The sequence below is a fragment of the Eulemur rufifrons genome, chromosome 7 (assembly GCF_041146395.1).
Source record: "Eulemur rufifrons isolate Redbay chromosome 7, OSU_ERuf_1, whole genome shotgun sequence".
NCBI classification, from domain to species: Eukaryota; Metazoa; Chordata; class Mammalia; order Primates; family Lemuridae; genus Eulemur; species Eulemur rufifrons.
The window spans coordinates 188,283,195-188,308,798 of record NC_090989.1 but is presented as its reverse complement, the minus strand read 5'-3'; the positions used below and the strand labels follow the sequence as shown (position 1 = coordinate 188,308,798).

The following is a 25,604-nucleotide window of genomic DNA, read 5'->3' as shown; positions in this document are numbered from 1 at the left end:
CAGGTTCATAGTGCCATTTGAAAGCAAAGGGGTCTCCTGATGGCTGGAAATAAGGATATTAACTATGCCACTTTGATACAGGCCATGGCTGAGCCCAAGCACGTGGCCAGCATGGCAAAAAGAAGTCAGGCCACTGGCAGAGCTGCTAAGGAGGCTGCTGGAGGTGATCTATTCCTCAGGGCCTTGATACCTCAGCTAGATTTAGACCCCCTTAAAAACTAAAGACTGGGGCTCTGACATTTGGGATGGCACAGCTAAATGGAGACAGAATTCTCATAGACTCGTCTCCTACCCAAAGCTTTGGTCCAGCCTCTTTGGTCCAACACCTACATGAATACACACATTGGGAGTGTGATGCCTTGATGGATTTGGTGGGACCTCGTATGAGAGGACCCCGCTCACAACTAACTGTTTATGTGCTTGGTGCAGTCCAAGGACAGAAAGGCAACCCACTACACAGGGAGCCCGACACGTGGGGGTCTACCCTTTCGATGATTGGCACTTTCGCTCAGATGCCTAGGCTTGTATTGGTAGACACTTTTTCAGGCTGGGTAGAGGCTTGTTCTACCTGGAGGAAAGAAAGGAGCATCTAAGGGCACCGAAATCTTTCTGGAGGAACTCACTCCAAGGCGGGCTCCTACCAGGAGCTGACAGGGCCTTTGCCGAGTTCCTGAACACATACAGGGAGAGGCCTCGGAGAACGCAGGGGTGATGAGCACCCACGGTCCAGGGAAAGAGGCTAAGCAAATGGAGAACAACATGCTGGTGATGCAGGCCATGGACAGACAGCTACAAGGATAGCTCAGCAGCTCCTCCTCCTATAGCAAGTATGGCAACAGATACCCACTGCCAACCGCACCCAGAAGCACACTCCATGGAGCCCTGGACATTTCACAAGAGTGATAGTAGACCCTCCTTTGTAGCAGAGGTAACCCAGCAAGTAGACAAACCCCTACACCTGGAATAGAAATTGCATGCATTCTGGAATTGATACAGGAAGTCCATCTATTTTTTTTAATTGTTTTTTTTTTTTGAAACAGAGTCTCGCTCTGTTGCCCAGGCTAGAGTGCCGTGGCATCAGCCTAGCTCACAGCAACCTCAAACTCCTGGGCTCAAGTGATCCTACTGCCTCAGCCTCCCGAGTAGCTGGGACTATAGGCATGCGCCACCATGCCCGGCTAATTTTTTGTATATATATATTTTTAGCTGTCCAGATAATTTCTTTCTAGTTTTAGTAGAGATGGGGTCTCGCTCTTGCTCAGGCTGGTCTTGAACCCCTGATCTTGAGCGATCCTCCTGCCTTGGCCCCCAGAGTGCTAGGATTACAGGCGTGAGCCACCGCGCCCGGCCGAGGAAGTCCATCTAAAGTGGGATAAGATATTGCCGCTTGTCCTCCTCTGGATAAGGGTAGCCCTTTAGAAACAGGCTTCAGTTAAGCCCTTAAGAAATAGTTTATGAGAGACCCTTTCTAGCACCCTGAGGTAAGTATGGTAATATGACCATGAGTAAAAGAAAATAGAGTAAAACGATATGTCAGGTGAGTGGGTCAGGTGCTAGCCACTACACGTCAGTTTGCCTCTTTCAGGTCCCTCCCCAGTTGGAAGCAGAGAAGTGGAAGGGACCCTATGAAGTGCCTCTAACAACTCACACCTCGTTAAAATTGTCAGAAGTGAAACCTTGGGTCCATGACACCAGAGTAAAGAGGTGTAGCCCCAGTGGAGGGGCCAGCCTTTAGGCCATCTAAAGTATCTGTTTGAGAAAAAGAAAAAAAATGAAAATGTTGATATTTTTGCTAAAAAAATATATAGATGAGGAAACTGAAGCTCAGAACTGTGGAATGATTTACCCAAGTTCCCATAGTTGATTCTGATTCAGGCTCAGTAGCTCAAGTCTGTAGTCCCAGCTATTTGGGAGGCTGAGGCAGGGGGATCGCTTGAGCCCAGGAGTTCAGGCTTCAGTGAGCTGTGATTGTGCCACTGCACTCCAGCCTGGGCAACAGAGGGAGACCTCATTGCTAAAAAACAAACAAACACACACAAAAAAACCCCACAAAAACAAAAAAACGTAAGTTACACCTTCTGGGTAACTTATGGGTGGAGCCAGAGTTTGAACCCAGGTCTTTCTGACTCCAAAGCTTCTTTTAATGTGCCACCCACTGTTTCAATAGTAGGAGAGAAAAGGTGTGATGGATATGACATTTGAATCCCTTTTACTTCTCATTGTTTTTAAAATAAAAATTTTAAAAATTTGAACACCAAATTTGTACACACCCATCATCTTTTGGGATAATTTTTTAAAAGTAGCTTTTCAGCTACATGTGGTAGTTCACATCTGTAGTCCCAGCACTTTGGAAGGCCAAGGCAGGAGGATCACTTGAGCCCAGGAGTTTGAGATGAGCCTGAGCAACACAGTGAGACCCCATTCCTATAAAAAATAAAATAATTAGCAGGCATGGTGGTGAGTGTCTATAGTCCCAGCTATTTGGGAGGCTGAGGCGGGAGGATCTTTTGAGCCCAGGAGTTAAAGGTTGCAGCGAGCTATGATGATGCCACTGCACTCTAGCCTGGGCAACAGAGTGAAACACTGTCTAAAAAAAAGATTAAAAAAAATAAAAAGTAGATTTTTTTTAATCATAAAGTTAGTATTACTCACGAAAGAAAGTTTGGCGAATATAGACATGTAGACAGAAGTAAAAGAAACAAAATCAAATCAGATAACTTTTTGACCATTGTTAAGATTTGTGGTGTTACTCTTCACTCTTTGCTATGAATAAATTTGTGTTTTGTTTTTTACATTAAAGTTATCATACTGCATAACTGTTTAACCTTACAAGCATTTATTCCTTTTACTAAATAGTTGCATTACCATCAATTACAAGTTGTGAAATACCCTATCCGGTAGGTGTAACTTACATTTTTTGTTTTTGTGGGTTTTATTTGTTTGTTTTTTAGCAATGGGGTCTCCCTCTGTTGCCCGGGCTGGAGTGCAGTGGCACAATCACAGTTCACTAAAGCCTGAACTCCTGGGCTCAAGCGATCCCCCTGCCTCAGCCTCCCAAGTAGCTGGGATTCCAGACTCGAGCTACTGAGCCTGGCATACCTTATGTTTTTAATCATTCCCTTCTTGGTGATTTATTCTAAATTTTGCTGTTATAGAAATATTTCTTCAAACATCTTGGAGCATATAGCTTAGTCCTAATTTAAGATTATTTCCCTGAAATTGATTCCCAGAAGAGGAATTCCTGGGTCAAAAGGCCTGCACATTATTTAAGCCTTTGATGCACATTGCCAAATTGTTTTACAGAAGATCTTAGCAAGTCATTTCCCCACCAGAATGTAGGCATGCTCATTCTTCACATCAACCTCAGCCTTAGGTGTCACCAGCTTTTTAAATTTCTAATTTGAAAGGCTACAAATAAGCTTGTTTTAAAATTTGTACTTCTTTTTTCTAGTAAGATGGAAAATGTCCCATGTTTATTGTGTATCATCTGTGTCCTTTGACCATTTATTGAGTTCTTAGGCTGTTTGTTATCAATTTTATGTGTTGTTTATATAATAAAAATATTATCCCACTGTCTGTAAAACATCTCCCCAGTCTGAAGTTCACCTTTCACTCTTGGCTACGATTTCAGAGTAGGGTAGATTTTTTTAAGCAACAGAAGTTAAAAAATGTTTTTTTATGTTTTATAAATAAACCTGCCCATCTTTTCGTAGGTATTTTTTGCATTTTCTCTAATATTATAAAACCATTCACTCCTCAATAGCTCATTTTCTATCAGGTTCAAGAATTGATGGAATAAAAACTTCCCTATCAAGTACAATGGACACTGTCCTGGTGGTGGGCACACTGACAGGCCTAAACTTCAGCATTACACAGTGTATCCATGTAACAAAAACACTTGTACCCCCTTTTAATATTTTGAAAAAGATAGAATTGATGGAGATGTCTGAGCTATTTTGTCATCTTTTTAAAAGCAAGGGAGAAGAAAGGATTATTTCTTTTTTCCCTGCATATATTTGACTTTTCTTGACTCACTTTTTGATTAGTACCTTGAAATGTGCTTATTGGGAGTAGGGGCTGCAGGAGGAAGTATATATGTATGTATATGCATCCAAAAAATCTGGAAGACTATATACCCAAAATGTTAATTAACACTGGTTATCTCTGTATAGGGGGAGCAGGACTAAGATGGATTTGTTGTTCTTGCCTGCGAAGACCCCTATTTCCTTCAGGCAAGAGAACTCTTCCATTCCTTGTGGCTGCTCATCGCAGTCCACTTGTTCAATATAGTGCCTCATTCCCCTAGTAACAGTTTTGGAGGCCAAGGGGTGGACATTTTACTCAATCACTTGCACAGAGCCAGAGTCCTTCCCTGGGACCGATATATGAAACTGGGGGTAGCTCTCCTGCTGGATTTCGTTGGAAAGCTTGGGCCGCCTCACTCCATGTTTCTCTGCAGAGGAAAAGAGGCCAATGTGCGAAGAGAAGTCAAGACAAGACAAGGAGAGGAGAGAAGAGAGGGAAAGCAAATCCTATGAGCACTGTATCTTTGGCATTTGTCCTTTAGTCTTGTAGCAGCTATTGTGAACCATACATAGACTGCTCTCTGATGAAACTGGTTTAGGTTGGAATTCTGTTACTCCTTAAGTGAAAGAATCTAACTGGTAGTGAGGATAGTCTTTGTGTGTATTTAATATTTTATGTAATTTTCCTGCAATGACCATGCATTACTTGTTTAGTAGAAATATTTTGAAAAGAAACATAATGCATTTGTTTAAAAAAAGAAAGAAAACTTAAGTGCCCTCTGAAATGCTCAAAAGCAGGCAAAATGTAAAACAGCATAAAAGTTGTGCAAGTCCTCAAAAGGACAGAGGCCACTTTATCTCCTAGGGAGTGTTGTCATTAAGATGAACAGGGGCCGGGCGTGGTGGCTCACACCTGTAATCCTAGCACTCTGGGAGGCTGAGGCGGGTGGATCGCTCAAGGTCAGGAGTTCGAGACCAGCCTGAGCAAGAGCGAGACCCCGTCTCTACTAAAAAAAAATAGAAAGAAATTATATGGACAACTAAAAATATATATAGAAAAATTAGCCGGGCATAGTGGCGCATGCCTGTAGTCCCAGCTACTCGGGAGGCTGAGGCAGGAGGATCACTTAAGCCCAGGAGTTTGAGGTTGCTGTGAGCTAAGCTGATGCCATGGCACTCACTCTAGCCTGGGCAACAAAGTGAGACTCTGTCTCAAAAAAAAAAAACCAAAAAAAAAAAAAAAAAGATGAACAGGAATTTGTGGTGAAACAACTGCCTCCTCCCAACCAGTGGGTGTGCTTGGGTGGGTGTAGTGGAGAGTAAGGGCTTAGCCCTGGGCAGAAAGTCTGTTTTTCCATGGGCTAGCGAGTCTGTGATACTGAGATTTGGAAGAAGGAAATTATCCCTTAGCCTTCTGTCCCTCCCCAGATGAGGTCCATTGTCTGAGCTCCGTTTACACTGAGTCTAGCTAGCCCTCATATTTTTAACTACAGTGTTCTAGGCACTTCACATCCATTATCTCATAGAATTCTCAAGAGAATTCTGAGTTAGCCATCAATATTCCCATATTTCAGAGGAAGAAACCGAGGCTGAGAGAGACTAAGTGTGGCTAGATCAGTCAGACTCCAGAGCCTTCCTAGGAGCCGCAGCCATCTTCCTGTCTCACTCGTAGAATGGGCATAGTAAATCACACGCCCGACGGCAAAGGAGAGAAAAGTCAGCTGAGAAGAGCTGGGTGAGGCACTGTTGTCTCTCGTCTCCAGTGGGCAGATGCAGTAATTCAGGAGTGAGTGGGGAGGTTGCAGGAGGTGGAGTGGGAGGTTGCAGGAGGTGGAGTGGGGGGTCCCAAGCCACTGAGCTGGCCTCTGTCCTCTGGCTGGCCCTGCCCAGCCCCACCCCCAACTCTTGCGAGATGCTGTCCCCTTCCCAACCCGCACCGAATGTCTTCCCAAGGAAGGCCTTGCGCAAGCCGACCTCGGTCAGGTCCCTTGGCCCCTTGCCTGCGGTCCCAGCAGCGGGCTTCGTGCCCCACCTCCCGGACCTGGCCCCCAGCCATCGGCCCCTGGCGCCTGGCCAGTCACGTGGCACCTCTGTCCTCTTTGGTCGGCTTCCTTCAGGATCCTGATTTAACTGCCTCCTCCCCCTTCCCCTCTGCCTCAGTCCCTATGGGTACCACACCCGCTCCGAGGAGCAAGTGTCGGGGACTGTCTCGCTGAGGGACCTCTGGCCTGTTAAGTGGGGCCCCGACCCTACGGCCGCCGCAACTCTATCACTGCCTCCTCTTGCCCTGTCCTTTCCCTCCTCCGCCGCCGCCCACTCCCACCAGTCTCCGGAGCAATTCTGAGGACTTAATGTCCTTCAGGACACTGGAGGGTGGGGAGACAGGGGAGGGGAGAAAGAGTCCAGGGGCCCTAAGGCAGGTCGCAGAACTGGTCTGAGAGAAAATCCACAAGGCAACAGGGTGAAACCGGTCAGCCTCTGGCGTCAGACGAGTGTGGGTTCGAATCCTGCTCTGCCTCTGCTCTGCTGGTTTTGAAACCTTCGTCTTCTGGGTCTCAGTTGTCCCCTCGGTGAAATGGAGCCCTGCTGGAGACTAAGGGTGGGAAGCGTCCAGCAGGGGCTCTCTGACCTGAACCAGTGAAGTCCCCGCCACCCGCGTCCCTGCTCCAGCCCGGAGCGGCGCCTCGCCTCCCAATCCCAGGTCCCTGCGCCCGAGGCTCCTCCTCCACTGACATCAGAGCCGCAGGGCGGAGAGCGGCAGCCCAGCCAGGCCGAGCCCCAGCGAGAGAGCCGGCGAGCGGGCCAGGCGCGCAGCGGTTGCTGACGGCGGCCAGAGCCGGCGCCAGCCACCTCGGGCCTCCCAGCCAGCCTCGCGGCGGGGCAGCCGCAGGTACAGCAGGGGGCCACCGCGTCGGCGCCCCCGGGCGCTGCGGAGGGGCGGCGGGAACCCCCAGCCACCGGTTACCGTCCCCCCAAGGAAGGGTCACTGGGTGTCCTCCCTGGCGGGCTGGACCCTGATGGGCAGGGCTGGGCCCACCAAGCCCAGGCCCAGCAGGTGCTAGGCAGGCCCATGGAAAATTGAGCGGGTAATACAGGAGGGTGGGGAGGGGGCCTGTGTGTGTGTGTGTGTGTGTGTGCGCGCGCGCGTTCAGCTGGGCCCCAATGTAGAAGGGCGTGGGCATTTGGACGTATAGATGGAGGCCGGAGTGCTGGGGCGGGGGGCGCTGTGGAATGTACTAATGTCTTAGGACAGGCATGTGAATTGGACATGGGGTTGCTGTGCCTTGGTGTGTAAGGGTATCCTTATGGGTGGGGATGTCTGGGAATCAGTGTGCTTTTTGTTGCAGGTGGGTGTCCAGGTGTTGTGTGTGCTGGCACCTGGCTCTAAGGGTAGTAAGTCAGAGTTGGAAAGGGGTGTACAATTGTGTACTGAGGATGGTTGGAGTTAGATGTGTAAGGAGTTGGGGTTTGGTTTGGAGTATAGGAGCTTCTAGGGTATGGGGTAGAGGAGCAAGAGGGTGTAGGGTATGAGTAAATCTGGGATGTCTGAAATATGGGAGTTGGGGTGTATGTGCGCGTTTGGGTGTCATCTTGTCCAAGTGTGTGTGGATGTGTGTTTTATGGTGTAAGAGGGGTCTGGGTGAGAGACATTTGAATGCACAGGCAGGTGTCCAGGTGTAAAGATGTCTGGGGAGTGTGTGTGTGGACATGAATGCTGATGTCTGGGTATCCATGTATGATCAGCTGTGGTGGTATCTGGATACAAGGTGTGCTGGATCTGGGAGGCACATGTTTGGGTTCAGGGGTGTGGATGGGGCTTGGTGTGGGGTGTCTGCTGCAGGGATGTGTGTGGAACTATGAGAGTCGTATATGCCAGGCCTCCAGATGGTATTAAGACTCTGCCTCTGGAGCTTACCATCAAGTCTCCTTTCCTAGAAGTTTCTGCCCCTGGAATGTACGGCCAGGGTCCCCTGGCAACAAGGTCCCATTGAAGGAGTGGAATCTCACACCAGGGACTCTAGTCAGGGCACTTTCCCCTCATTCTCTCACAGAGAACAGATAAGGAAAGTGCTCTCCCTGGGGTCACACAGCATGCTGGCTCTGTTTTGGCCTCACCTTGTGTGGGCCTGGGATGGGGTTGAGAGGCTGTGTTCTCTGAATGGGCTCCAGTGTGGCTTCATATTGGAAGGACCAGCTGAGGGCAGGTCCTCCATGGCCTTTGCCCTCAGCAAGCTTAGCTGGGGGCCCAGCTGGGTGTCATTTGGGCCTCTGGACCCGGCCCCTGCCCATCTCCAACCTCGGTCTCTCAATTCTCCATCTGATAAATGGGCTGAGAACTCCCAGCTTCTCCTGCTGGATGAGAGAAATGAGACAGAGGCCTCAGCAGGGGAAGGGCCAGGCTGGGTCAGGGTGAGATGGCACCAGCAGGGGATAGCTTGGGTAGGAACATTTCTCAGGCTGCTGGGACCCAGATGGGGAGTCAGGAGGGAGAGGCCTGGGGAGCTCCAGCTGTGACTGCTGTTGCTGTGGTAACAGTGCAGAAAGAGCTATTTAAAAACGTGGCTGAGATATTGCTGGAAGCCCAGGCTGCCGGAAACCTGATTTCCAAGAGGCCAGGGTGGGGAGAAAAAGGAGGAGGGAGAGGAGACACCCCAGCAATTCCCAGGGTGGGGCTGGGATATCGCTGGATCTGGGGATAGGGGGATCTTCCAGGGCTGTGCACTTTTACAAGCTGCTCTAGGGTTTTATCCTGCCAGAGGTCAGGGTTTTCCTGGGGGTTTGGATTCGGAGAGGGAGAAACTGGCAAGTGAACTTGAATAAATGAATGAATGAATGCATGACTTTATAGGATAAAGAATTTTGCTACCACCATGAAGGTTTTTCTCTATGCATAAGCATTTGCTGAATGGATGCTGTTGAATAAACAAATGACTGGTGAATGAATGAATGTGTGTTGAATGATTTTGTCAAATGAATGGATCAAGGAATGAATAAATGCAGGTTCAATGACTGAATGGGGCCTGCAGTGAATTTCCATACAGAAGGCTGGGCCCCACTGAGCTTCCTCCCTCTATTCCCCTTCCCAGGAGTCCTGGCTGTGGCCAGAGGGCAGTGGGCCATGCCGGGGGCAGTGGAAGGCCCCAGCTGGAAGCAGGCAGAGGACATTAGGGACATTTATGACTTCCGAGACGTTCTGGGCACGTGAGTCTCAGAGTGGGGGATTGGGAGCTGGATGGTTGGGGGAGGCTGAGTCCAGGGTGGTGCTTCCTCTGGTCAGTTGATCAATGCTTCCTGTTTCTTACAGCCCAGGCCCTGTGGCAGCCTTGCCTTGGCCTAGACTGGCCTCAGCTTTTCACTTCTGGCCGCCAGTGGGTGGGACAGGTGCTGCTCTTCCCATAGCTCTGGGCTTCTGCTGAAGAGAAAGAAGTGGAGGAGAATGAAGGGGCCAGTTTATCTAATTTGCTGCCAAGAGCTGGATGTTCTGGCCTAGGTTTGGGAACTGAAGCTGGGCATGGCTCTGTTCTTGGTGCTAGGAATCCAGAAATAACTCAAACCTGGTCTCTGCCCCTCAAGTTGATCCCAGATACGTAGGACAGACCCACAGAAAATGGCAACAGGGTGTGCACTGTGTTCTAGTGAAGGTCTGGAATGAGGGCTTTGTAGAGCCCAGAGAAAGTTGTGGCTTCCGCCTGGGAAAAAATTATCTGGAGAAGGGGCCACTGGAGCCTGGGACTGAAGGATGGGTAGTTGTGCACTTGTCACAGAGGAAGAAGGGCATTCCAGCAGAAGGAATAGCATAACCAAAGGCTCATAGTCATGGTATACATGGAAAGAGGTAGAGTTTGGTGGAGCTTAAAATCAGAGGCTAAGAGAAGAGTAGACGAAGATGCTGGAGATGACAGTGGAACAGTTCATGTAGGGCCTTGAATGCCAGGCCAAGAAGGCTGGATATTATCCCGCAGGCCATAGGAAGACATTTAAGACTTTGGGGCAGGGCTGGGTGTGATGGCTCACGCCTGTAATCCTAGCACCCTGGGAGGCCGAGGCAGGTGGATCGTTTGAGCTCAGGAGTTCGAGACCAGCCTGAGCAAGAGCGAGACCCCCGTCTCTACTAAAAATAGAATGAAATTAGCTAGACAACTAAAAATATATAGAAAAAATTAGCCGGGCATGGTGGCGCATGCCTATAGTCCCAGCTACTTGGGAGGCTGAGGCAAGAGGATCACTTGAGCCCAGGAGTTTATGGTTGCTGTGACCTAGGCTGATGCCACGGTACTCTAGCCCGGGCAACAGAGTGAGACTCTGTCTTAAAAAAAAAAAAAAAAAAAAAAGACTTTGGGGCAGGTTTGCAATTCAGGTTAGTCACTCTGGCCACAGCATGGAGGACACATTGGAGAGGGACAAGACTGGAAATGAGTGATGAGATTACCATAATCACTACTTATCCCTGATGATTGAAATTTCACCATGAAAGATGTTTTCTTTGACTTACGACTTCTTATTCTCCCAGGGAAAGCAAACAGATGTGGAAAGGATACCCTAGTAAATCCTCCTTAATCAGTGAACTTTAATATAAATGAATTTATTTGTTCTTTTCTGAGAGCCTATTCTAAAGCACTGCTTCTTAAACTTCAGTGAGCATACAAATCACCTGAGCATTTTGTTAAAATGTAGATTCTGATTTAGTAAGTCTGGGATGGGGCCTGAGATTCTGTATTTCTAAAAAGTTCCCAGGTGATGCTGATGGTTCTCCAAAATTCTAAAAGGTGTTAAACTAGCCATAACTCAAATTGGCTTCAGCAGAAAAAACAATCAATCAACTGGGCACATAATTAAGAAGTTCAGGGCATACACTGAATCCAGGCATGGCTGGATTTAGGGACCCACATGATGTTATCAGGAAATAATTTCTCAGGTCTGACTTCCTTTGTGTTGGCTTCATTCTCAAGCATTCTTTCCCCAAATGGTAGCAGGGATGATCACCATTAGCTCCAAGCTTACATCCTACCAGCTTAGCAGGAAAGAGTGCCTCATTCTCAAAAGTGCCAGTAACCTGGCTTGCATCACATGACCAACTACTGTGGCCAAGGGATAGACCACTCTGACTGGCCAGGGTGTGGATGAGTGATAGGGGGAGGCGCATCCCACCTCCCTTGGTCCGGAGGTGGTGGTCACACAACCTATGGGGGTAGAGGAAACACTAGAGGGAAACTGGGCTTCCTGTTCCTCACCTTGTAAATCTCTCCCCATAGGGGGGCCTTCTCAGAGGTAATCCTGGCAGAAGATAAGAGGACACAGAAGCTGGTGGCCATCAAATGCATTGCCAAGAAGGCCCTGGAGGGCAAGGAGGGCAGCATGGAGAATGAGATTGCTGTCCTGCACAAGTGCGTAGGCTATAGCTTGTCCCTGCCCCAGGCTGACCCTGCCTTGACCCTCCCATCCTCCTCCTTCCCTGCTTTGAACAAATTATTTAAACTCTCTGAGCCTCAAGTTGCTCATCTGTAAAATGGGGATAATAATTTCTACTTGGCGGGGTTGTGGGGACATTAGAGGTCCTGTATTTCTAGTGCCTGGGACAACTGCAAACATGACAGATGTGATTGAGATGCCAGTGCTTATTTACAGCATTTTAATCTGTTCAATCAGGTCTCAAGGTCAATCTTTGAACATGACTTGAACCTACATATCTCAGCTGGTGTTATCTCTGGACCTACCTCAAGTTCCCCCCACATATTAATGCCATCCAGCAAGTTTAAAAATGCCTGTTTGCTGATCCCCTGACTAAGTCAACAACTCACTGGCCTATCAATTGCTCATGCTGATACGAAACCTGCCCTCACTGGAAAGCTTATAGAGAATCTTTACTTCTGGTCTCCCCCTGAGCTTCCTAACCACCCTGGGCAGGAAAGAAATGATCATTTCTACTATCAGGGGCTGAGGGTGGGGGAATGAGACCCAGAGAGGACAAGGGACTTGCCCATAGTCACACAGAAAGTTTGTGGCAGAGCTGAATCTTCCTCCTTATCAAGATCCATCACCAATATTGGTTAATTTGACTGTTTACTGTGTGCCAGGTACTGTGCCAAGTACCTTACCTGCATTGTCTCATGTGATCCTCATCCCAACTCTTTGAGGGATGTCCTGTCATTGGCTTCATTTTACAGATGAAGAAACTGAGGCTTGGGGAGGTCACATTCCTTCAAACAAGTATTATTGAGCACTACTTTGCACCAGATACTTGAGGAACAGTGGTGAGCGAGCCAAAGACCCTGGACTTGTGGAGCTGACATTCTGGTCGGGGAGGCTGACAAACATGTAAACACAGAAAACTCATAGACGTTATATATCAACTGGGCACAGTGGTACACATCTCTAGTCCCAGCTACTCAGGAGGCTGAGGCAGGAGGATTGCTTGAGCCCAGGATTTCAAGGCTGTATTGTGCCACAGCTATCACTGCATTCCAGCCTGGGCAACATAGGAGGCCTCATCTCTTAAAAAAAGAAAAAAAAAATCATATATCGATCAGTGATATGAGGTAAAAAGACTTACAAATAGCAAGTAGTAGAGGCAGGATTTGGACCCAAGTCTGGGTGATGCCAGGCCCAGTGTTTACCCCTCTGCTCTCTTGCCTTCCAAGAATTATAATAAATCATGGTAAATCAGCTTTTCCTTTGGGACCCAGATCCTTGGTTTGTCCTGCCCAGGTTTGCAGGCGGTTGGGAGGTAGCTGATGAGCTGTCATTAGGACTCTGAACTACCTCATTTCTTTTTTTTTTTTTTTAAGTGATGCGGTCTTGCTACGTTGCCCAGGCTGGAGTGCAGTGGCTATTCACAGGCGCGATCACAGCGCGAACTCCTGGGCTCAAGCGATCCTCCTGCCTTAGACCCCTGAGTAGCTGGGACTACAGGTGCGTACCACCACGCCCAGCTGAACCACCTTATTTCTCCTTTCAGGATCAAGCACCCCAACATTGTAGCCCTGGATGATATCTATGAGAGTGGGGGCCACCTCTACCTCATCATGCAGCTGTGAGTGACCCCACTTCTGCCCCTTCCTCACACCTCTCCCTCTGCCCCCTTATTTTGGCCTGACTGCCCTATGCCCTGCTGCAGGGTGTCCGGTGGGGAGCTGTTTGACCGCATCGTGGAAAAAGGCTTCTACACAGAGCGGGACGCCAGCCGCCTCATCTTTCAAGTGCTAGATGCTGTCAAGTACCTGCATGACCTGGGCATTGTACACCGGGATCTCAAGGTGGGGCTCAAGGGAGTGTGGTGACCTGGGACACCCAGGGGTGGGGCCTTTACAAAATCCTCACTGTCTGACCTTGGGGAACCCTCACACCCTCACTGAGCTTCAGCTTCCCATCTGCAAAAAGGACCTTGTTTCCCTTAAACTGTCTCTTTTCATTCCAGTTCAGATACTCAAAGGGACACAAAAGTGAATTATGCTGTTATTTTATCCAAATAATGTTTTGTGTCTATTTCTTTTTTTCTCCATTTATTTTTTAATTTGTATATATTCATGGGGTACAAGTGCCATTTGGTTGCGTTGATATGGTGCACTGTGGTGAACTCAGGGCCTTCAGTGCATACATCACTGAAGCAACACCCATCATCCACCCTCCCTTCCATCCCCCACCCATGTCTTTTTCTGATAATAAAAGTCCCATTTGCTCTTTGTAGAAAACTTAGATGGGACAGCAAAGCATAAAGAAGAAAGCCAGAAAACCCTGAATTCCTACTCCTCTGAGATAACGACGGGGCTCATGTTTTGTAGTACATCTCATTCCGGTCTAGAGGAGCGGTGGGGTGACAGATCTGGGTTTGAATTCTGGTCTTGCTGCTCCCTAAGTGGGTTCTTAGGCATGTCATTTTGCCTCTGAAGGTATCAGTTTCCTCATGTGTAAAGTGGGATTATCCAGACTGGCCCAGCAGGGACGTGGTCAGGATGACATGATATGAAGCACAAACCTAATGCCTGGCACAGTAGATGCTCAAAAATTTCTTTAGGGCTGCACAATACACACCTGAGGTTTACAGAAAATTCCCTCCCACATCTCCTTGGCCTATGTCCTTTCTGGAACTTTTGGCCTTCTCGTGAACTTCCTTGAGTTTCTTGTGCCTCCAGCCAAGATGGCAGCCATGAAGCCACAGTGGCTTTTGGGAAATCCATTGTTTCTCAGGGGGTGCTTGGGAAGGCAGAAGGTTCTGCCAGCCTATAGCCATCCCTGATTGCCCATCCCCTCCCTGTCACCCTCCAAGCCAGAGAATCTGTTGTACTACAGCCTGGACGAAGACTCCAAGATCATGATCTCCGACTTTGGCCTTTCCAAGATGGAGGACCCGGGCAGTGTGCTCTCCACCGCCTGCGGGACCCCGGGATACGTGGGTGCGGAGGGCCCTGGGCTGGGGCTGTGGGTGGGGGAGGAACCAGGAGCTGCAGGGCAGAGATTTATCACCACCATATCCCCTTGCCTCCATAGCCCCTGAAGTCCTGGCCCAGAAGCCCTACAGCAAGGCTGTGGATTGCTGGTCTATAGGAGTCATTGCCTACATCCTGTAAGTGGGGACTTGGCCATGGCAGGATGTGGCAGAGAGTTGTCCTCTCCCTGCTTTCCAATCTTCCTCCCTCTGTTTATTCCTTCCTTCTTTCCATTAATTACTAATATCACTTCATTCAATAGATACTATGTTTCAGGCACTGTGCCAAGCACTGGGGATTTAGCAGAGAACAAACCAAAGTGCCTGCCCTCAGGGAGCTGACCTAGTAGGGAAGATAGATAATCAACAAGTAAATAGATCTACAAAAAAATGCTGTGGAGAAATCAAGCAGGGATAGGGAGATGGGGATGATGCCATTTCAGGGAGGGAGGTCAGAGAAGGGCTTGCTGTGGAGGTGACATCCGAGCGAGGTGAGGGAGCCACACATTTAAAGTGTGGGGGAAGAATGGTGCAGGCAGAGGGAATAGAAAGTGCAAAGGCTCTGAGGAGGGCAAGACGGGGGCATGTTCAAGGGACAGAAAGGCCAGTGGAGCTAGACAGGAGTGAGCAGGCAGAGAGGAGTGGAGTTTACAAGGTTGTGGAGGACTCCTTCTTGTGGGTCCTGCCTGACTCCTGGGACTGCCCCAAAGCTCCATCCCAGAGCCAACGGGTGCACTGAATGTGAAAATGAGGATGACTTTCTCCTCGCCAGGCTCTGCGGCTACCCCCCCTTCTATGACGAGAATGATGCCAAACTCTTTGAACAGATTTTGAAGGCCGAGTATGAGTTTGACTCTCCTTACTGGGATGACATCTCTGACTCTGGTATTTATGGCTTTGCCTTCTTTCCCTGGGCCCTGCCTCTGGTGACATCCTCATCTCTTTCTTGGGGGCTCTCCCTACTGCCTTCCTTCTGTCAGATTCTTCAGCCCCAGACTAAGAGCTGTCTTTGAGACCAGACACCCTACCCTGGGTGCTAACCTCTGCTTGGCCCCCCGTCTGAGAAACTTGTAGGCATTCATTCATTCAGTCTTCAAACATATTTTGAAAATACCTCTCCCCTACTGACATCCTAAGTCTGAAATACCACCATGAACATTTTCGTCCCTCCTTTTGTGCCCCCTATTAAGAAGCAAACCCATGAAGTCACTGTCATTTATGCATCAGTGTGAATACACTGAGTAGATTCTCTTTTTTTTTTTGAGACAGAGTCTCGCTTTGTTGCCTGGGCTAATTCTAGGCCTCTAGTTAGGCATCAGCCTAACTCACAGCAACCTCAAACTCCTGGGCTTAAGCGATCCTACTGCCTCAGCCTCCTGAGTAGCTGGGACTACAGGCATGCGCCACCATGCCCAGCTAATTTTTTCTATATATATTTTTAGTTGGCCAGATAATTTCTTTCTACTTTTAGTAGAGATGGCGTCTCGCTCTTGATCAGGCTGGTCTCAAACTCCTGACCTCTGAGTGATCCACCCGCCTCAGCCTCCCAGAGTGCTAGGATTACAGGCGTGAGCCACTGCGCCTGGCCAATTCTTCTCTAAGAACAAGTTTTTCTTCAGAGAGAAAGGAGAAAGCTAGAAGGCTTGGGGTGTGGCTTTGGGCTTTGGAAGAACACAGATTGGATGGGGTGGTGCATGGACATATCTGGTGTATCTTAATTTGATGCCAGGCCAGACCTGGGGGAAGTGGGTACTATCTTGGGGGATCCACAGGCACTACCATATTGTCTTTGCTTTTCTCTTGGGGGTTCAGCCAAAGACTTCATCCGGCATTTGATGGAGAAGGATCCAGAGAAGAGGTTCACCTGTGAGCAGGCCTTGCAGCACCCATGGTGAGAGCTCCCATAGGCTGCAGGCTGGGGTGGAGTCTGGGGGTGCCAGGCCTGCCTCTGCCTTCACAGGCAACCCTCCACGTACCCACATCCTAGGATTGCAGGAGATACAGCTCTAGATAAGAATATCCACCAGTCAGTGAGTGAGCAGATCAAGAAGAACTTTGCCAAGAGCAAGTGGAAGGTGAGCCCTCATCCCTAATCCTGTGCCCCAGCCTCCCCAGGACTCCTCTCCACCCTCATTGGGGCTCATCTCCCACAGCACCTACCACCAAGTTGGGCACACAGTAACTGCTCAGGGATGCTTACTGAAGGACCACATTCATTCATTCATTCAACAAACACTCCCTCTGACCTCCAAGTCCAGAGGAAGAACTGTCTATAATTCCTCAGGAGGCATCTGATCCACCCTATGGGGTCCACGAAGGATCATGAAGGTGGTGATGACCTGACAGACCTGTCAGTTGGGTAGGAGTTAGCCAGGCACAGTAGATTAATGTCTAAGGCAGAGGGAACAGGTGTGCAAAGAAAGAGTGGGGCATTCAGGGAAGTCCAAGTGCTGAGCCTGGCTGGACTGGAGGAGCTGAGGGGACTGAGAAGCAGGAGCAGGCAGGGGCCAGGCCACTCAGGGCCTTGAATGCCACAGTGGAACACTGAATTAATCCTGAGGGTGCTGAGGAGCCCCAGGAAGATTTTAAGTAGAAATCTAGCCTTTAGAAAGTGCTCTCAGGATGCAGAAAATGACATTAAGACTGGGAAACCCATTAGGAGGCTGTGGGAGAGATGCAAGCAGGAGACAGTGACTGGCTTGGACCAGAGCAGTAGCAACAGGAGAGAGCTGTCGTTGAGCCACGAGTCATTTAGGAGATAGAATCAACGAGAAGTGATGATGGAATAGATGTTGGAGAAAAAAAGAGATGTCAAGATTCTGGCTGGGGACAGAGTAGACAGTGGTACCATCACTGAGGTGGTGATCACAAGGGCAGAAACATATCTTTGGGGGGGCGATAGTTTTAGTTTTGAATATGGTGAATTTGAGGGGTGTGTGGGACATCTAGGTGGATATGTTGAATAAAGAATCAAACACACACACACCTGAGCAAGTTACTTAACCTTTCTGCACCTCAGTTTCTGCCTTTGAAAATGGTGATATTAATAGTGCCTACCTCAAAGAGTTTTGTGAAGATTAAATAAATTATGTAAAGTGCTTAGAGCAATGCTTGATATTAATATATAATGCTACATAGTGTTTTACATACATATGAAAAGGAATTAATTATATAGCTATATATACATGCATATATTCAAGTTTATACATATATATGTTATATATATGCGTGCATATGTATGTAAATATATAATGTAACTGAATATAACTTAATAAAGCCTTGTAGAGGTTTGGAGGGTTTTAGGGGAATCAACAAACAACTGAATGAAAACAGAACCATTGCAAGAATCCCACTGCCAGCCCCTGCCCCATAACCTCCCACTCTCTCAGAAGTCCCTTCCCCCCTCTTCCTACAGCAAGCCTTCAATGCCACAGCTGTGGTGCGGCACATGAGGAAGCTGCAGCTGGGCACCAGCCAGGAGGGGCAGGGACAGACGGCGAGCCACGGGGAGCTGCTGACGCCAGCAGCTGGGGGTGAGGAGCGCGGCTCTCTGGAAGGGCACAGGTGGTCCACGAAGAGGTGCCAGGCTGGAGTGGAGAGTCTGCCCCAACAGCCAACTCTGTTCTCTCTTTCTATGTAGGGCCGGTGGCTGGCTGCTGCTGTCGAGACTGCTGTGTGGAGCCGGGCCCAGAACTGTCCCCCACACTGCCCCCCCAGCTCTAGAGCTCTGGATTTAGAGTCAGGAACCCCTGCATGGGAGGGGTTGGGGCCAGCCTGCTCCCCTTCCCTCTCTGAACTAGGGAGTTACCCTGTCCCATCCCCTCCCCACCCGCTTCCCTACCACTGCTCACTGCATTTTCCATACAAATGTTTCTATTTTATTGTTCCTTCTTATAATAAAGGGAAGATGATAAAACCATAGATAGCTGTCTCTCCAAGTAGCCCCCACGATACCTTGTTGTGCAAACTGCTTGATTTGGGGGTGCCTGGCACCTGAGGTAGTTGCAGGAAGCCCCCTCCCCAACATGAGACTGGATGCGGATGGGGACAGAGAAGTGGGGAACGGAGAGGACAGATCTTTGGGGAATTCCTTTGCCCAGTGCCCTCCCACCTAGCCTTCAGGCCCTTTGGACCACTTTTTGCGCTTTGCTGGTGGCTCCTGAGCACGGTGGGATTGGCGCAGGTCAGCACTGAACAGCACCTGTAGGGAGTGAGGGGGCATCTGTGTGGGGAGGAGGGTACACTGGGATCAGGGCTCGTGACAGTGTGGGTAGGTGGAAGAGTCCATGGGGAGCAGAAGCAGGGGCAACGAGAGTTTACTGGGGCTAGAGCTGGGCTGGCGGGAGAGTTCTTTAAGGTCACCTGGGGCAGTAGTGGTAATGGCAGAGTCCATGGTGATAGGTTTCTGGAAGAGTCCACTGGGTCAGGGCTTGCGTAGAAGTCCTATGGGGTTTGGGCTGCAGAAGGAGGGGAAAACTAGGAACCTAGGTACACTCACCGCTTGGGCCCAGCCAGCATAAGGTCCCCACAGGCTCCGGAAAAAGTTTCCTAAATCAGAGGCGATGAAGTTAAATTAATTGCCCTCTTCTGCTCCTGATCAACAGAGGTAGGGTCTGAGAGAGAGGTGACTATGAGAGTGAGAAATTTCTACTATCTCAGCCCACTGCCAGCCCCAGCATCCCACTCTCTTTCCTCACCCAGTTCCTTGTTGGTCTGGGGGCTCAGGCCCTTCGCCTGGGATGTGGTGGGGTGCCAACTGTAGTCACGTTGGGCAATCTGCCACACATGAACATCCACGGGCACAGCCTGGGGCTTGTCTAGGGCCATCAGGCAGATGCAGTCAGCCACCTTTGACAGACACAGAGTCCTTGAGAAGGAATGGTAGATCTGGCCAGCATCCTGCTTCTAGCCCCAAAACCAGTTGCTTCCTCCTCCACTCTGAGGTTACTATTGTTCTAGATTTTCAATCAACATATACTATCTATTAATAATTTTAAAAATAGCTGTAATAAAAACTGCTACTGCATGAACACCTATGTAGGCCAGGTTCTCATCATAACATAGGAAAAAGGTATTGCCATACTCATTTTAGAGACAAGAAAACTGAGGCTCTGAAAGGTGAAGTGACTTGGCCAAAGTCACTCAGCTAGGAACAGACAGAACCAAGATTTATGTTAAGCTGAAGTCCAGAGCCTATTAAAAAAATTCTTTAAACAAAAATTTATTTTTGGCCAGGCATGGTGGCTCATGCCTGAACCCTAGCACTCTGGAAGGCTGAGATGGGAGGATCACATGAGGTCAGGAGTTTGAGGTTGCTGTGAGCTAGGCTGACACCATGGCACTCACTCTAGCCTGGGCAACAAAGTGAGACTCTGTCTTAAACAAACAAACAAACAAAAAATCATTTTTTAAACTATACAGAAGCATAAAGAAGAAAAAGACAAAAGTCTAATTCTCTATCATCTTACTGCTAGTTAACCCTATACACATAATTTTAACAAAAGAAAAAAACAAAAAATGAAACATCTTCCTATTTGTTTCCCCTAGGGAACCACTATTAAGTTTCCCCCTCCAATTCCTTCTGGAAATTTCTGCATACACATAGCAGCACATACATCCACCTGAACAAATGGTCTTTCGCGAAATTCATTCAAAGGCAATATCCTTTATACTCTTTCTGCACTCATAAAACATCTGTCTATAACCTTTCTCCTTCCTGCTCTGCCCCTGGAAGCCAACCCTCCACCCAGGTCTCAGGCTTGCCTCATTTCCTACTCTCAATGTGAGTGGAGAGGGCAGCCTCACCTTGGTGCCCACCCCTGGCAGGGCACAGAGGGCTTTGTGGGCCTCCTCGTAGGGGGCCTCTCGCAGCTGCTGCAGCCAGGCCAGCCCGCCCTGTTTTTCCAGGATGGCTCGAGCACTGGCACTCACGTAGCGGGCACGGTAGCCCAGGCCCAGCTTCCTGAGATGAGCCTCCACTTCCGGCCCTGTGGGGAGTCAGGAGGAAAGCAGGGGTCAAGTCTTTTCTGTCCTCAGGCTGGTGTGTGAGCCCCCCACCCCACAGGAATGGTTTTCTTAAATACCCTCTCCCACTTCACCACCTAGGAGACAGTGGCCACTTTTATGTGCAAAGGAAATGGTTAAAGCTTGGGTTCTGCCCCTCTACAAATGTTTTCTGCCTACCTATTATGCACTGGGGCCCAACTCTCAGTCAAGGGACTAGGAAGGACTTGCTGCCTTTCTCAGCTCCCCATTTGAGTTCCTTAACCTTTCCAAAGAGCGTTCACACCATGATCTAAAAAAATAATCATAGTAATAGCAATAGCTTCTATTATTAAGTGCTAGGTATCACACACTAGCAAAGTGCTTTAGGTATATTATCATGCTGACTTTTCTCAAGAATCTCAATGACAGTACTATTGTTTGCCCCATTTCACAGGCAGGAGAAATGAGAGTTTAGAAGAGGTTAAGTACCCTGCTTAAGGCTGGGCGCAGTGGCTCACACCTGTAATCCTAGCATTCTGGGAGGCCGAGGCGGGTGCATCGTTTGAGCTCAGGAGTTCGAGATCAGCCTAAGCAAAAGCGAGACCCCCGTCTCTACTGAAAAAATAGGAAGAAGTTATCTGGACAACTAAAAATATACAGAAAAAATTAGCTGGGCATGGTGACACATGCCTGTAGTCTCAGCTACTCGGGAGGCTGAGGCAGAAGGATTGCTTGAGCCCAGGAGTTTGAGGTTGCTGTGAGCTAGGCTGATGCCACGGCACTGCCACGGCTGATGCCACGGCTGATGCCTGGGCAACAGAGTGAGACTCTGTCTCAAAAAAAAAAAATTAAAAAAATTAAAAAAAAAAGTAACTTGGTTAAGAGAGGACATGAAGGAGATGGGATCTTGGATCCAGGTCTGGGGAACCAACACCTTGTGCTCTTAATCCCTTGGCTTACAGTAGTATACTGCCTCATGACTACTTTATTCATCTCCCAAACCCTTCTAGATAGAAACTGTTATTCCTATTCTACAAACAAGTTAAGATAAGCCTAGAGAGGTGAATGAATTTCTTGAGGTCTCATGACAATTAAGAAAGCAGCTAAGATTCAAGATCAGGTTTCTAAGCACTAAAAACATTCTTTTCTTTTTTTTCTGATTCTTTTTTTTGAGACAGAGTCTCTCTCTGTCACCTGGGCTAGAGTGCCATGGTATCAGCCTAACTCACAGCAACCTCAAACTTCTGGGCTCAAGCAATCCTCCTGCCTCAGCCTCCCAAGCAGCTGGGACTACAGGCGCACACCGCCATGCTGGCTAATTTTTTGTTTTTAGTAGATATGGGGTCTTGCTCTTGCTCAGGCTGGTCTCAAACTTCTGAGCTCAAGTGATCCTCCTGCCTCAACCTCCCAGAGTGCTAGGATTACAAGTGTGAGCCACATTCTCTTTTCTTGAGACAGGCTACCTCCTTGCTATGTAGTTCCCAAGCACTTCCCGTAGCTTTCTTCTCACATCTGCCAACTGGTATACTTGCCTCTGTAAAATACTTGCCATACAGGGCTGCTGTGAAGAGCACATGTTCTTGGATGCAAAATTGTTCGGGTCACTGTAGTGATGGCAGTTTGAATTTTACACGTACTTCCTGAGTGCCAAACACTGTGCTAGGTGCAGTATGTGTATTCCTTTATTCAATCTTCATGACAGCTCTGATAGGTAGGTGTTATTATTATCTCATTACACAGATAAAGAAACTGAAGTACAGAGATGTTAAATAATGTGCCCAAGTGATAGAGTTGTGATTGAGATCCAGGAAGTCTGTCTCTAGAAGACATGCTCCTGACCCCAAACTACTGTATACTGCATACAGATGTTTTTCTGATAAGTCATTGAAATCACTGGGCAAAAAGCACAGACTAGCGAGGTACTGACATTTCAGGGATGAATAGGGAAAATGAAGAGTAATTGGAGCTGATCAGATCAGGCAGGGTGGTTCTGGATGGGGGCAGTTTGGGGGAAGGCAGGAAGCCTTGAGATATAGTAACCAAAGAAGAACTGAACAGATCCTGAAAGCTAATCGAAGGCCTAGGGGTAGGGGACCCACTTACTCACCAGCCAGAGCCTGCAGGCTAGGGAAGCCATGGTAGGTGACATCATCAAGCTGTGTGAGCCGTGGTCCAAAGGCCTGGCACAGCCGCTCCACCATGCCAGTGATGCGGGTGATGTTGTTGTTGGAGGAACAGATGAAAGAGAAAAGGCATTCAGTAGGGTCCTGTCGCAGCAGTCGCACACCTGGGGACCCGAAAGGCAGGAAGGAGAAGCACTTGCTGTCAGTAGTGGCATCCTCTCACCTTCAGATCAGATCCTAGGTATCAAGGCTCCAAGTGAGAATGAGGGATAGCATTGTTAGAGAAAGCAACACCGGCTGGGTGTGGTGTCTCACACCTGTAATCCTAGCACTTTGGGAGGCCAAGGCTGGAGGATCACTTGAGGCCAGGAGTTTAATACCAGCCTGGGCAACACAGTGAGACTCATCTCAATTAAAAAAAACAACACCAGACCTCTTCTCATTCCTCATAGCATCTTGTGAGATCTGAATTACCATCTCATTCTACAGATAAAGAGGCCACAATGTAATCACCACGAGGGCAAGTTTTTGTATCCATTTTGTTTGTTGCTGTATCCCCAGTCACAGAGCCCTGTATCTATTTACAAAATGAATGAAGTAACTTGTCCCAGGTCACACGGCCAGGAATGGGCTCAATATCCTTGTCACTTCACTATGGTGATGAGTAGGATAATAATAATAGTGATAATAGACCACACACGGTGGCTCACATGTGTAATCCTAGCACTTTGGGAGGCTGAGGATTGCTTGAGGCCAGGAGTTCAAGACCAGCCTGAGCAACATAGCTTTAAGACTCTCATCTGCACAAAAAATAAAAAGATTAGCCAGGTGTGGTGGTGCGCACCTGTAGTCCTAGCTACTTAGGAGGCTGAGGCAGGAGCATCGCTTGGACCCAGGAGTTTGAGGTTACAGTGAGCTATGATCACACCACTGCATTCCAGCCTGAGTGACAGAATGAGACCCTATCTCTAACATAAAAAAAATTAAATAAATAGTAATAATAATTACTATGTGCCGGGCACTATTCTAAGTACTTTAAATGTTAGCTCCTTTAATCCTCCTAAAATTCTATGAAGTAGATACAGTCTTCATCTTACAGATGATAAAACTGAGTCACAGAGAAGTAACTTAACCAATGTCCAAGAACCCCCTAATCCCGGCCCCAGGCCCTGTACTAACCTTGGAACTTCTGAGCCACCTCTTGGAAGTGGGAGTCCACGGAACCCCAATGGCGATACAGTTGAGCCAGGCTGACATCTAGCTGGAAGTAACCACGGACAGCCTCCAGCTCCTCTAGGGTGGGCCTGCCAACCCAGCCCTTGTCCCCCCGGTACACAGTGCAGTAGAGCTTCTCTTCAGTTTGAGTCAGTGTCCATACTTGGTCCGCTAGTACACCACTCCAGTGTGCAGGGCTTTGCTCCCTCCACCTAAGCCCGTAAGTACACAACAGCCTTAGCACTCAGTTTCCCTTCCTGCACCCTTTGGGGTCTCTCCCATCCTATAACCATTCCATTTACAAAACTGATTTAATTGCAAAGTAAAAGAGCTATCTTTTACATCGGCTATACCGCTTGGTTCACACAACACCACTGCACATATTACCTCTACTATATAAAGGAGATAACAGGATGGCTATCCATGCCTGTTTCCTCTTTCGTACCCTGGAGTTTCTTCTATCACCCCCAAAATTCTTTTGCACCCACTGCCGGCAGTGCTGAGGAGTCAGGAGCCAGGGTTCCAGGGGAGGGGCCTCTCAGGTGCAGCCACTCACCGGAAGGACTGTCCAGAAGCCAGAACCAGGTCCAGGCGCAGCTCAGAGAGTGGACACGGAATGGAGGCCCACAGGGCCGGGGCGGAGGCTAGAGTACGATGCCCCATGCTACTGGGCTAACACTTCCACGCCAAGCTTCGCCCCATAATGGCCCCGCCCACTCAGAAGCCGATAAACTCCGAGCCCAAAGACCCTGCCCAAACACCACACCCCTTAAGGCCTCGCCCACTGGGTCCTGGCTTTTTAGCCTCAGTTTAAGGCCCTGCCAGATTTCATTTTATTCCTTCACTCCCTGCAGGCCCCTTCCTTTGCGCTTCACCAAAGTCCCGCTCCTCTTACTCTGTCCCAACTTCTTGCCCCAATCCTCCTGCTTTCCTGAGGTGCAAGTCCCGTCCCCTCCTCCTGGCGTATCCTCCGGGGCCTCTGGGCGCTCACATCTCTTCCCACAGCTGCCTAGACTTTCGGAAGCGCGCGCAAAAGTGTTCTTCCGGTCTCTGCAGGCCGACCTCGCCATCACCGGAAATACAGCTCAAGCGTCGTTTATTTGACCCAGAGGTAGCCAATCCGAGGAGGAAGTGGGAGGGTCCAATGAAAAATCGGGCGTGGCGGGGAGTGGGCGGGGCTCTCTGAGGCGCCGAAGCGGTTGGCGCGCGCTAAGCTTCTTGCGGGCCATTGGCCTTTCCTATTTCGGGATTCACCGCACTCCGCACGCTACAGTGTCTCCTCCCCGCGCCTGCGGATCCAGCGCAGAGCGCGCCCTCAGGCCCCAATTCTCCAGACTGATCTCTGAGCCCTTAGACTCCTCAGGGCTGTCCGTCCTCAGAACCACACCCTTTCCTGGCCCGTCCTCAGGGAGCCTTTCTCCACCGAGTCTCTTCAGAGTCTCAGATATTCGCCCTCCTTGGGCCGCCTCCCATGAACCCTCTCTTCGCCAAGAATCGGACCAGACACAGCTCTGGCCCCTCAGCCCTCGGGAAATGTCTCTAATGCGTCTCCAGAGGATTCTCTTCAGCGTTCGCCCGCTAAGCTTGTCCCCTCCAAGGCCCTCTCATGAGGCCTCCACTCTGCAGTTAGGCGTCCTCACAGACTTCGTGACTTAGGAGGCCTGTGTCTTCGGGAGGCCTGTGTCTTCGGGACTGTTCCGTCTCAGCCACAGCCCACAGGCTGCCACAGCTGCTCCCTTCAGCCCTGGACATGCCTTCAACAATGTTCCATCTGTTTACACTCCTGCGCCACCGAATGGGGCCTGTGTAGGGGCTTTTTCTGGGGGTGGGCCC

At 49.1% G+C, this 25,604-nt stretch overlaps 2 protein-coding genes across 8 annotated transcripts; one reads left to right on the top strand and one right to left on the bottom strand.

Annotated features, from left to right (window-relative positions):
• The first annotated feature begins 6,796 nt into the window (after positions 1–6,796).
• CAMK1 (calcium/calmodulin dependent protein kinase I) lies at positions 6,797–18,171 on the top strand. Of its 3 annotated transcripts, none has more exons than XM_069476101.1 (12): positions 6,797–6,915; positions 9,113–9,227; positions 11,279–11,410; positions 12,982–13,056; positions 13,141–13,279; positions 14,290–14,416; positions 14,511–14,586; positions 15,221–15,333; positions 16,261–16,339; positions 16,436–16,523; positions 17,864–17,981; positions 18,089–18,171. In XM_069476101.1, the coding sequence occupies exons 2-12, from the start codon at positions 9,145–9,147 to the stop codon at positions 18,169–18,171; spliced, it is 1,113 nt and encodes a 370-aa protein (XP_069332202.1). In that variant the 5' UTR covers positions 6,797–6,915; positions 9,113–9,144. The 3 variants fall into 3 exon arrangements, with proteins under 3 accessions (XP_069332202.1, XP_069332204.1, XP_069332203.1); XM_069476102.1 differs by lacking the exon at positions 6,797–6,915 and adding an exon at positions 7,057–7,111; XM_069476103.1 differs by lacking the exon at positions 11,279–11,410.
• Positions 16,533–24,817, bottom strand: OGG1 (8-oxoguanine DNA glycosylase). Of its 5 annotated transcripts, none has more exons than XM_069476106.1 (7): positions 24,328–24,817; positions 23,736–23,983; positions 22,541–22,720; positions 20,254–20,435; positions 19,146–19,296; positions 18,947–18,996; positions 16,533–16,796 (listed from the first exon to the last, which is right to left on the bottom strand). In XM_069476106.1, the coding sequence occupies exons 1-7, from the start codon at positions 24,432–24,434 to the stop codon at positions 16,719–16,721; spliced, it is 996 nt and encodes a 331-aa protein (XP_069332207.1). In that variant the 5' UTR covers positions 24,435–24,817; the 3' UTR covers positions 16,533–16,718. The 5 variants fall into 5 exon arrangements, with proteins under 5 accessions (XP_069332207.1, XP_069332208.1, XP_069332205.1 ...); XM_069476104.1 differs by lacking the exon at positions 16,533–16,796 and adding an exon at positions 18,304–18,670; XM_069476105.1 differs by lacking the exon at positions 16,533–16,796 and adding an exon at positions 18,322–18,649.
• Positions 24,818–25,604: the final 787 nt, after the last annotated feature.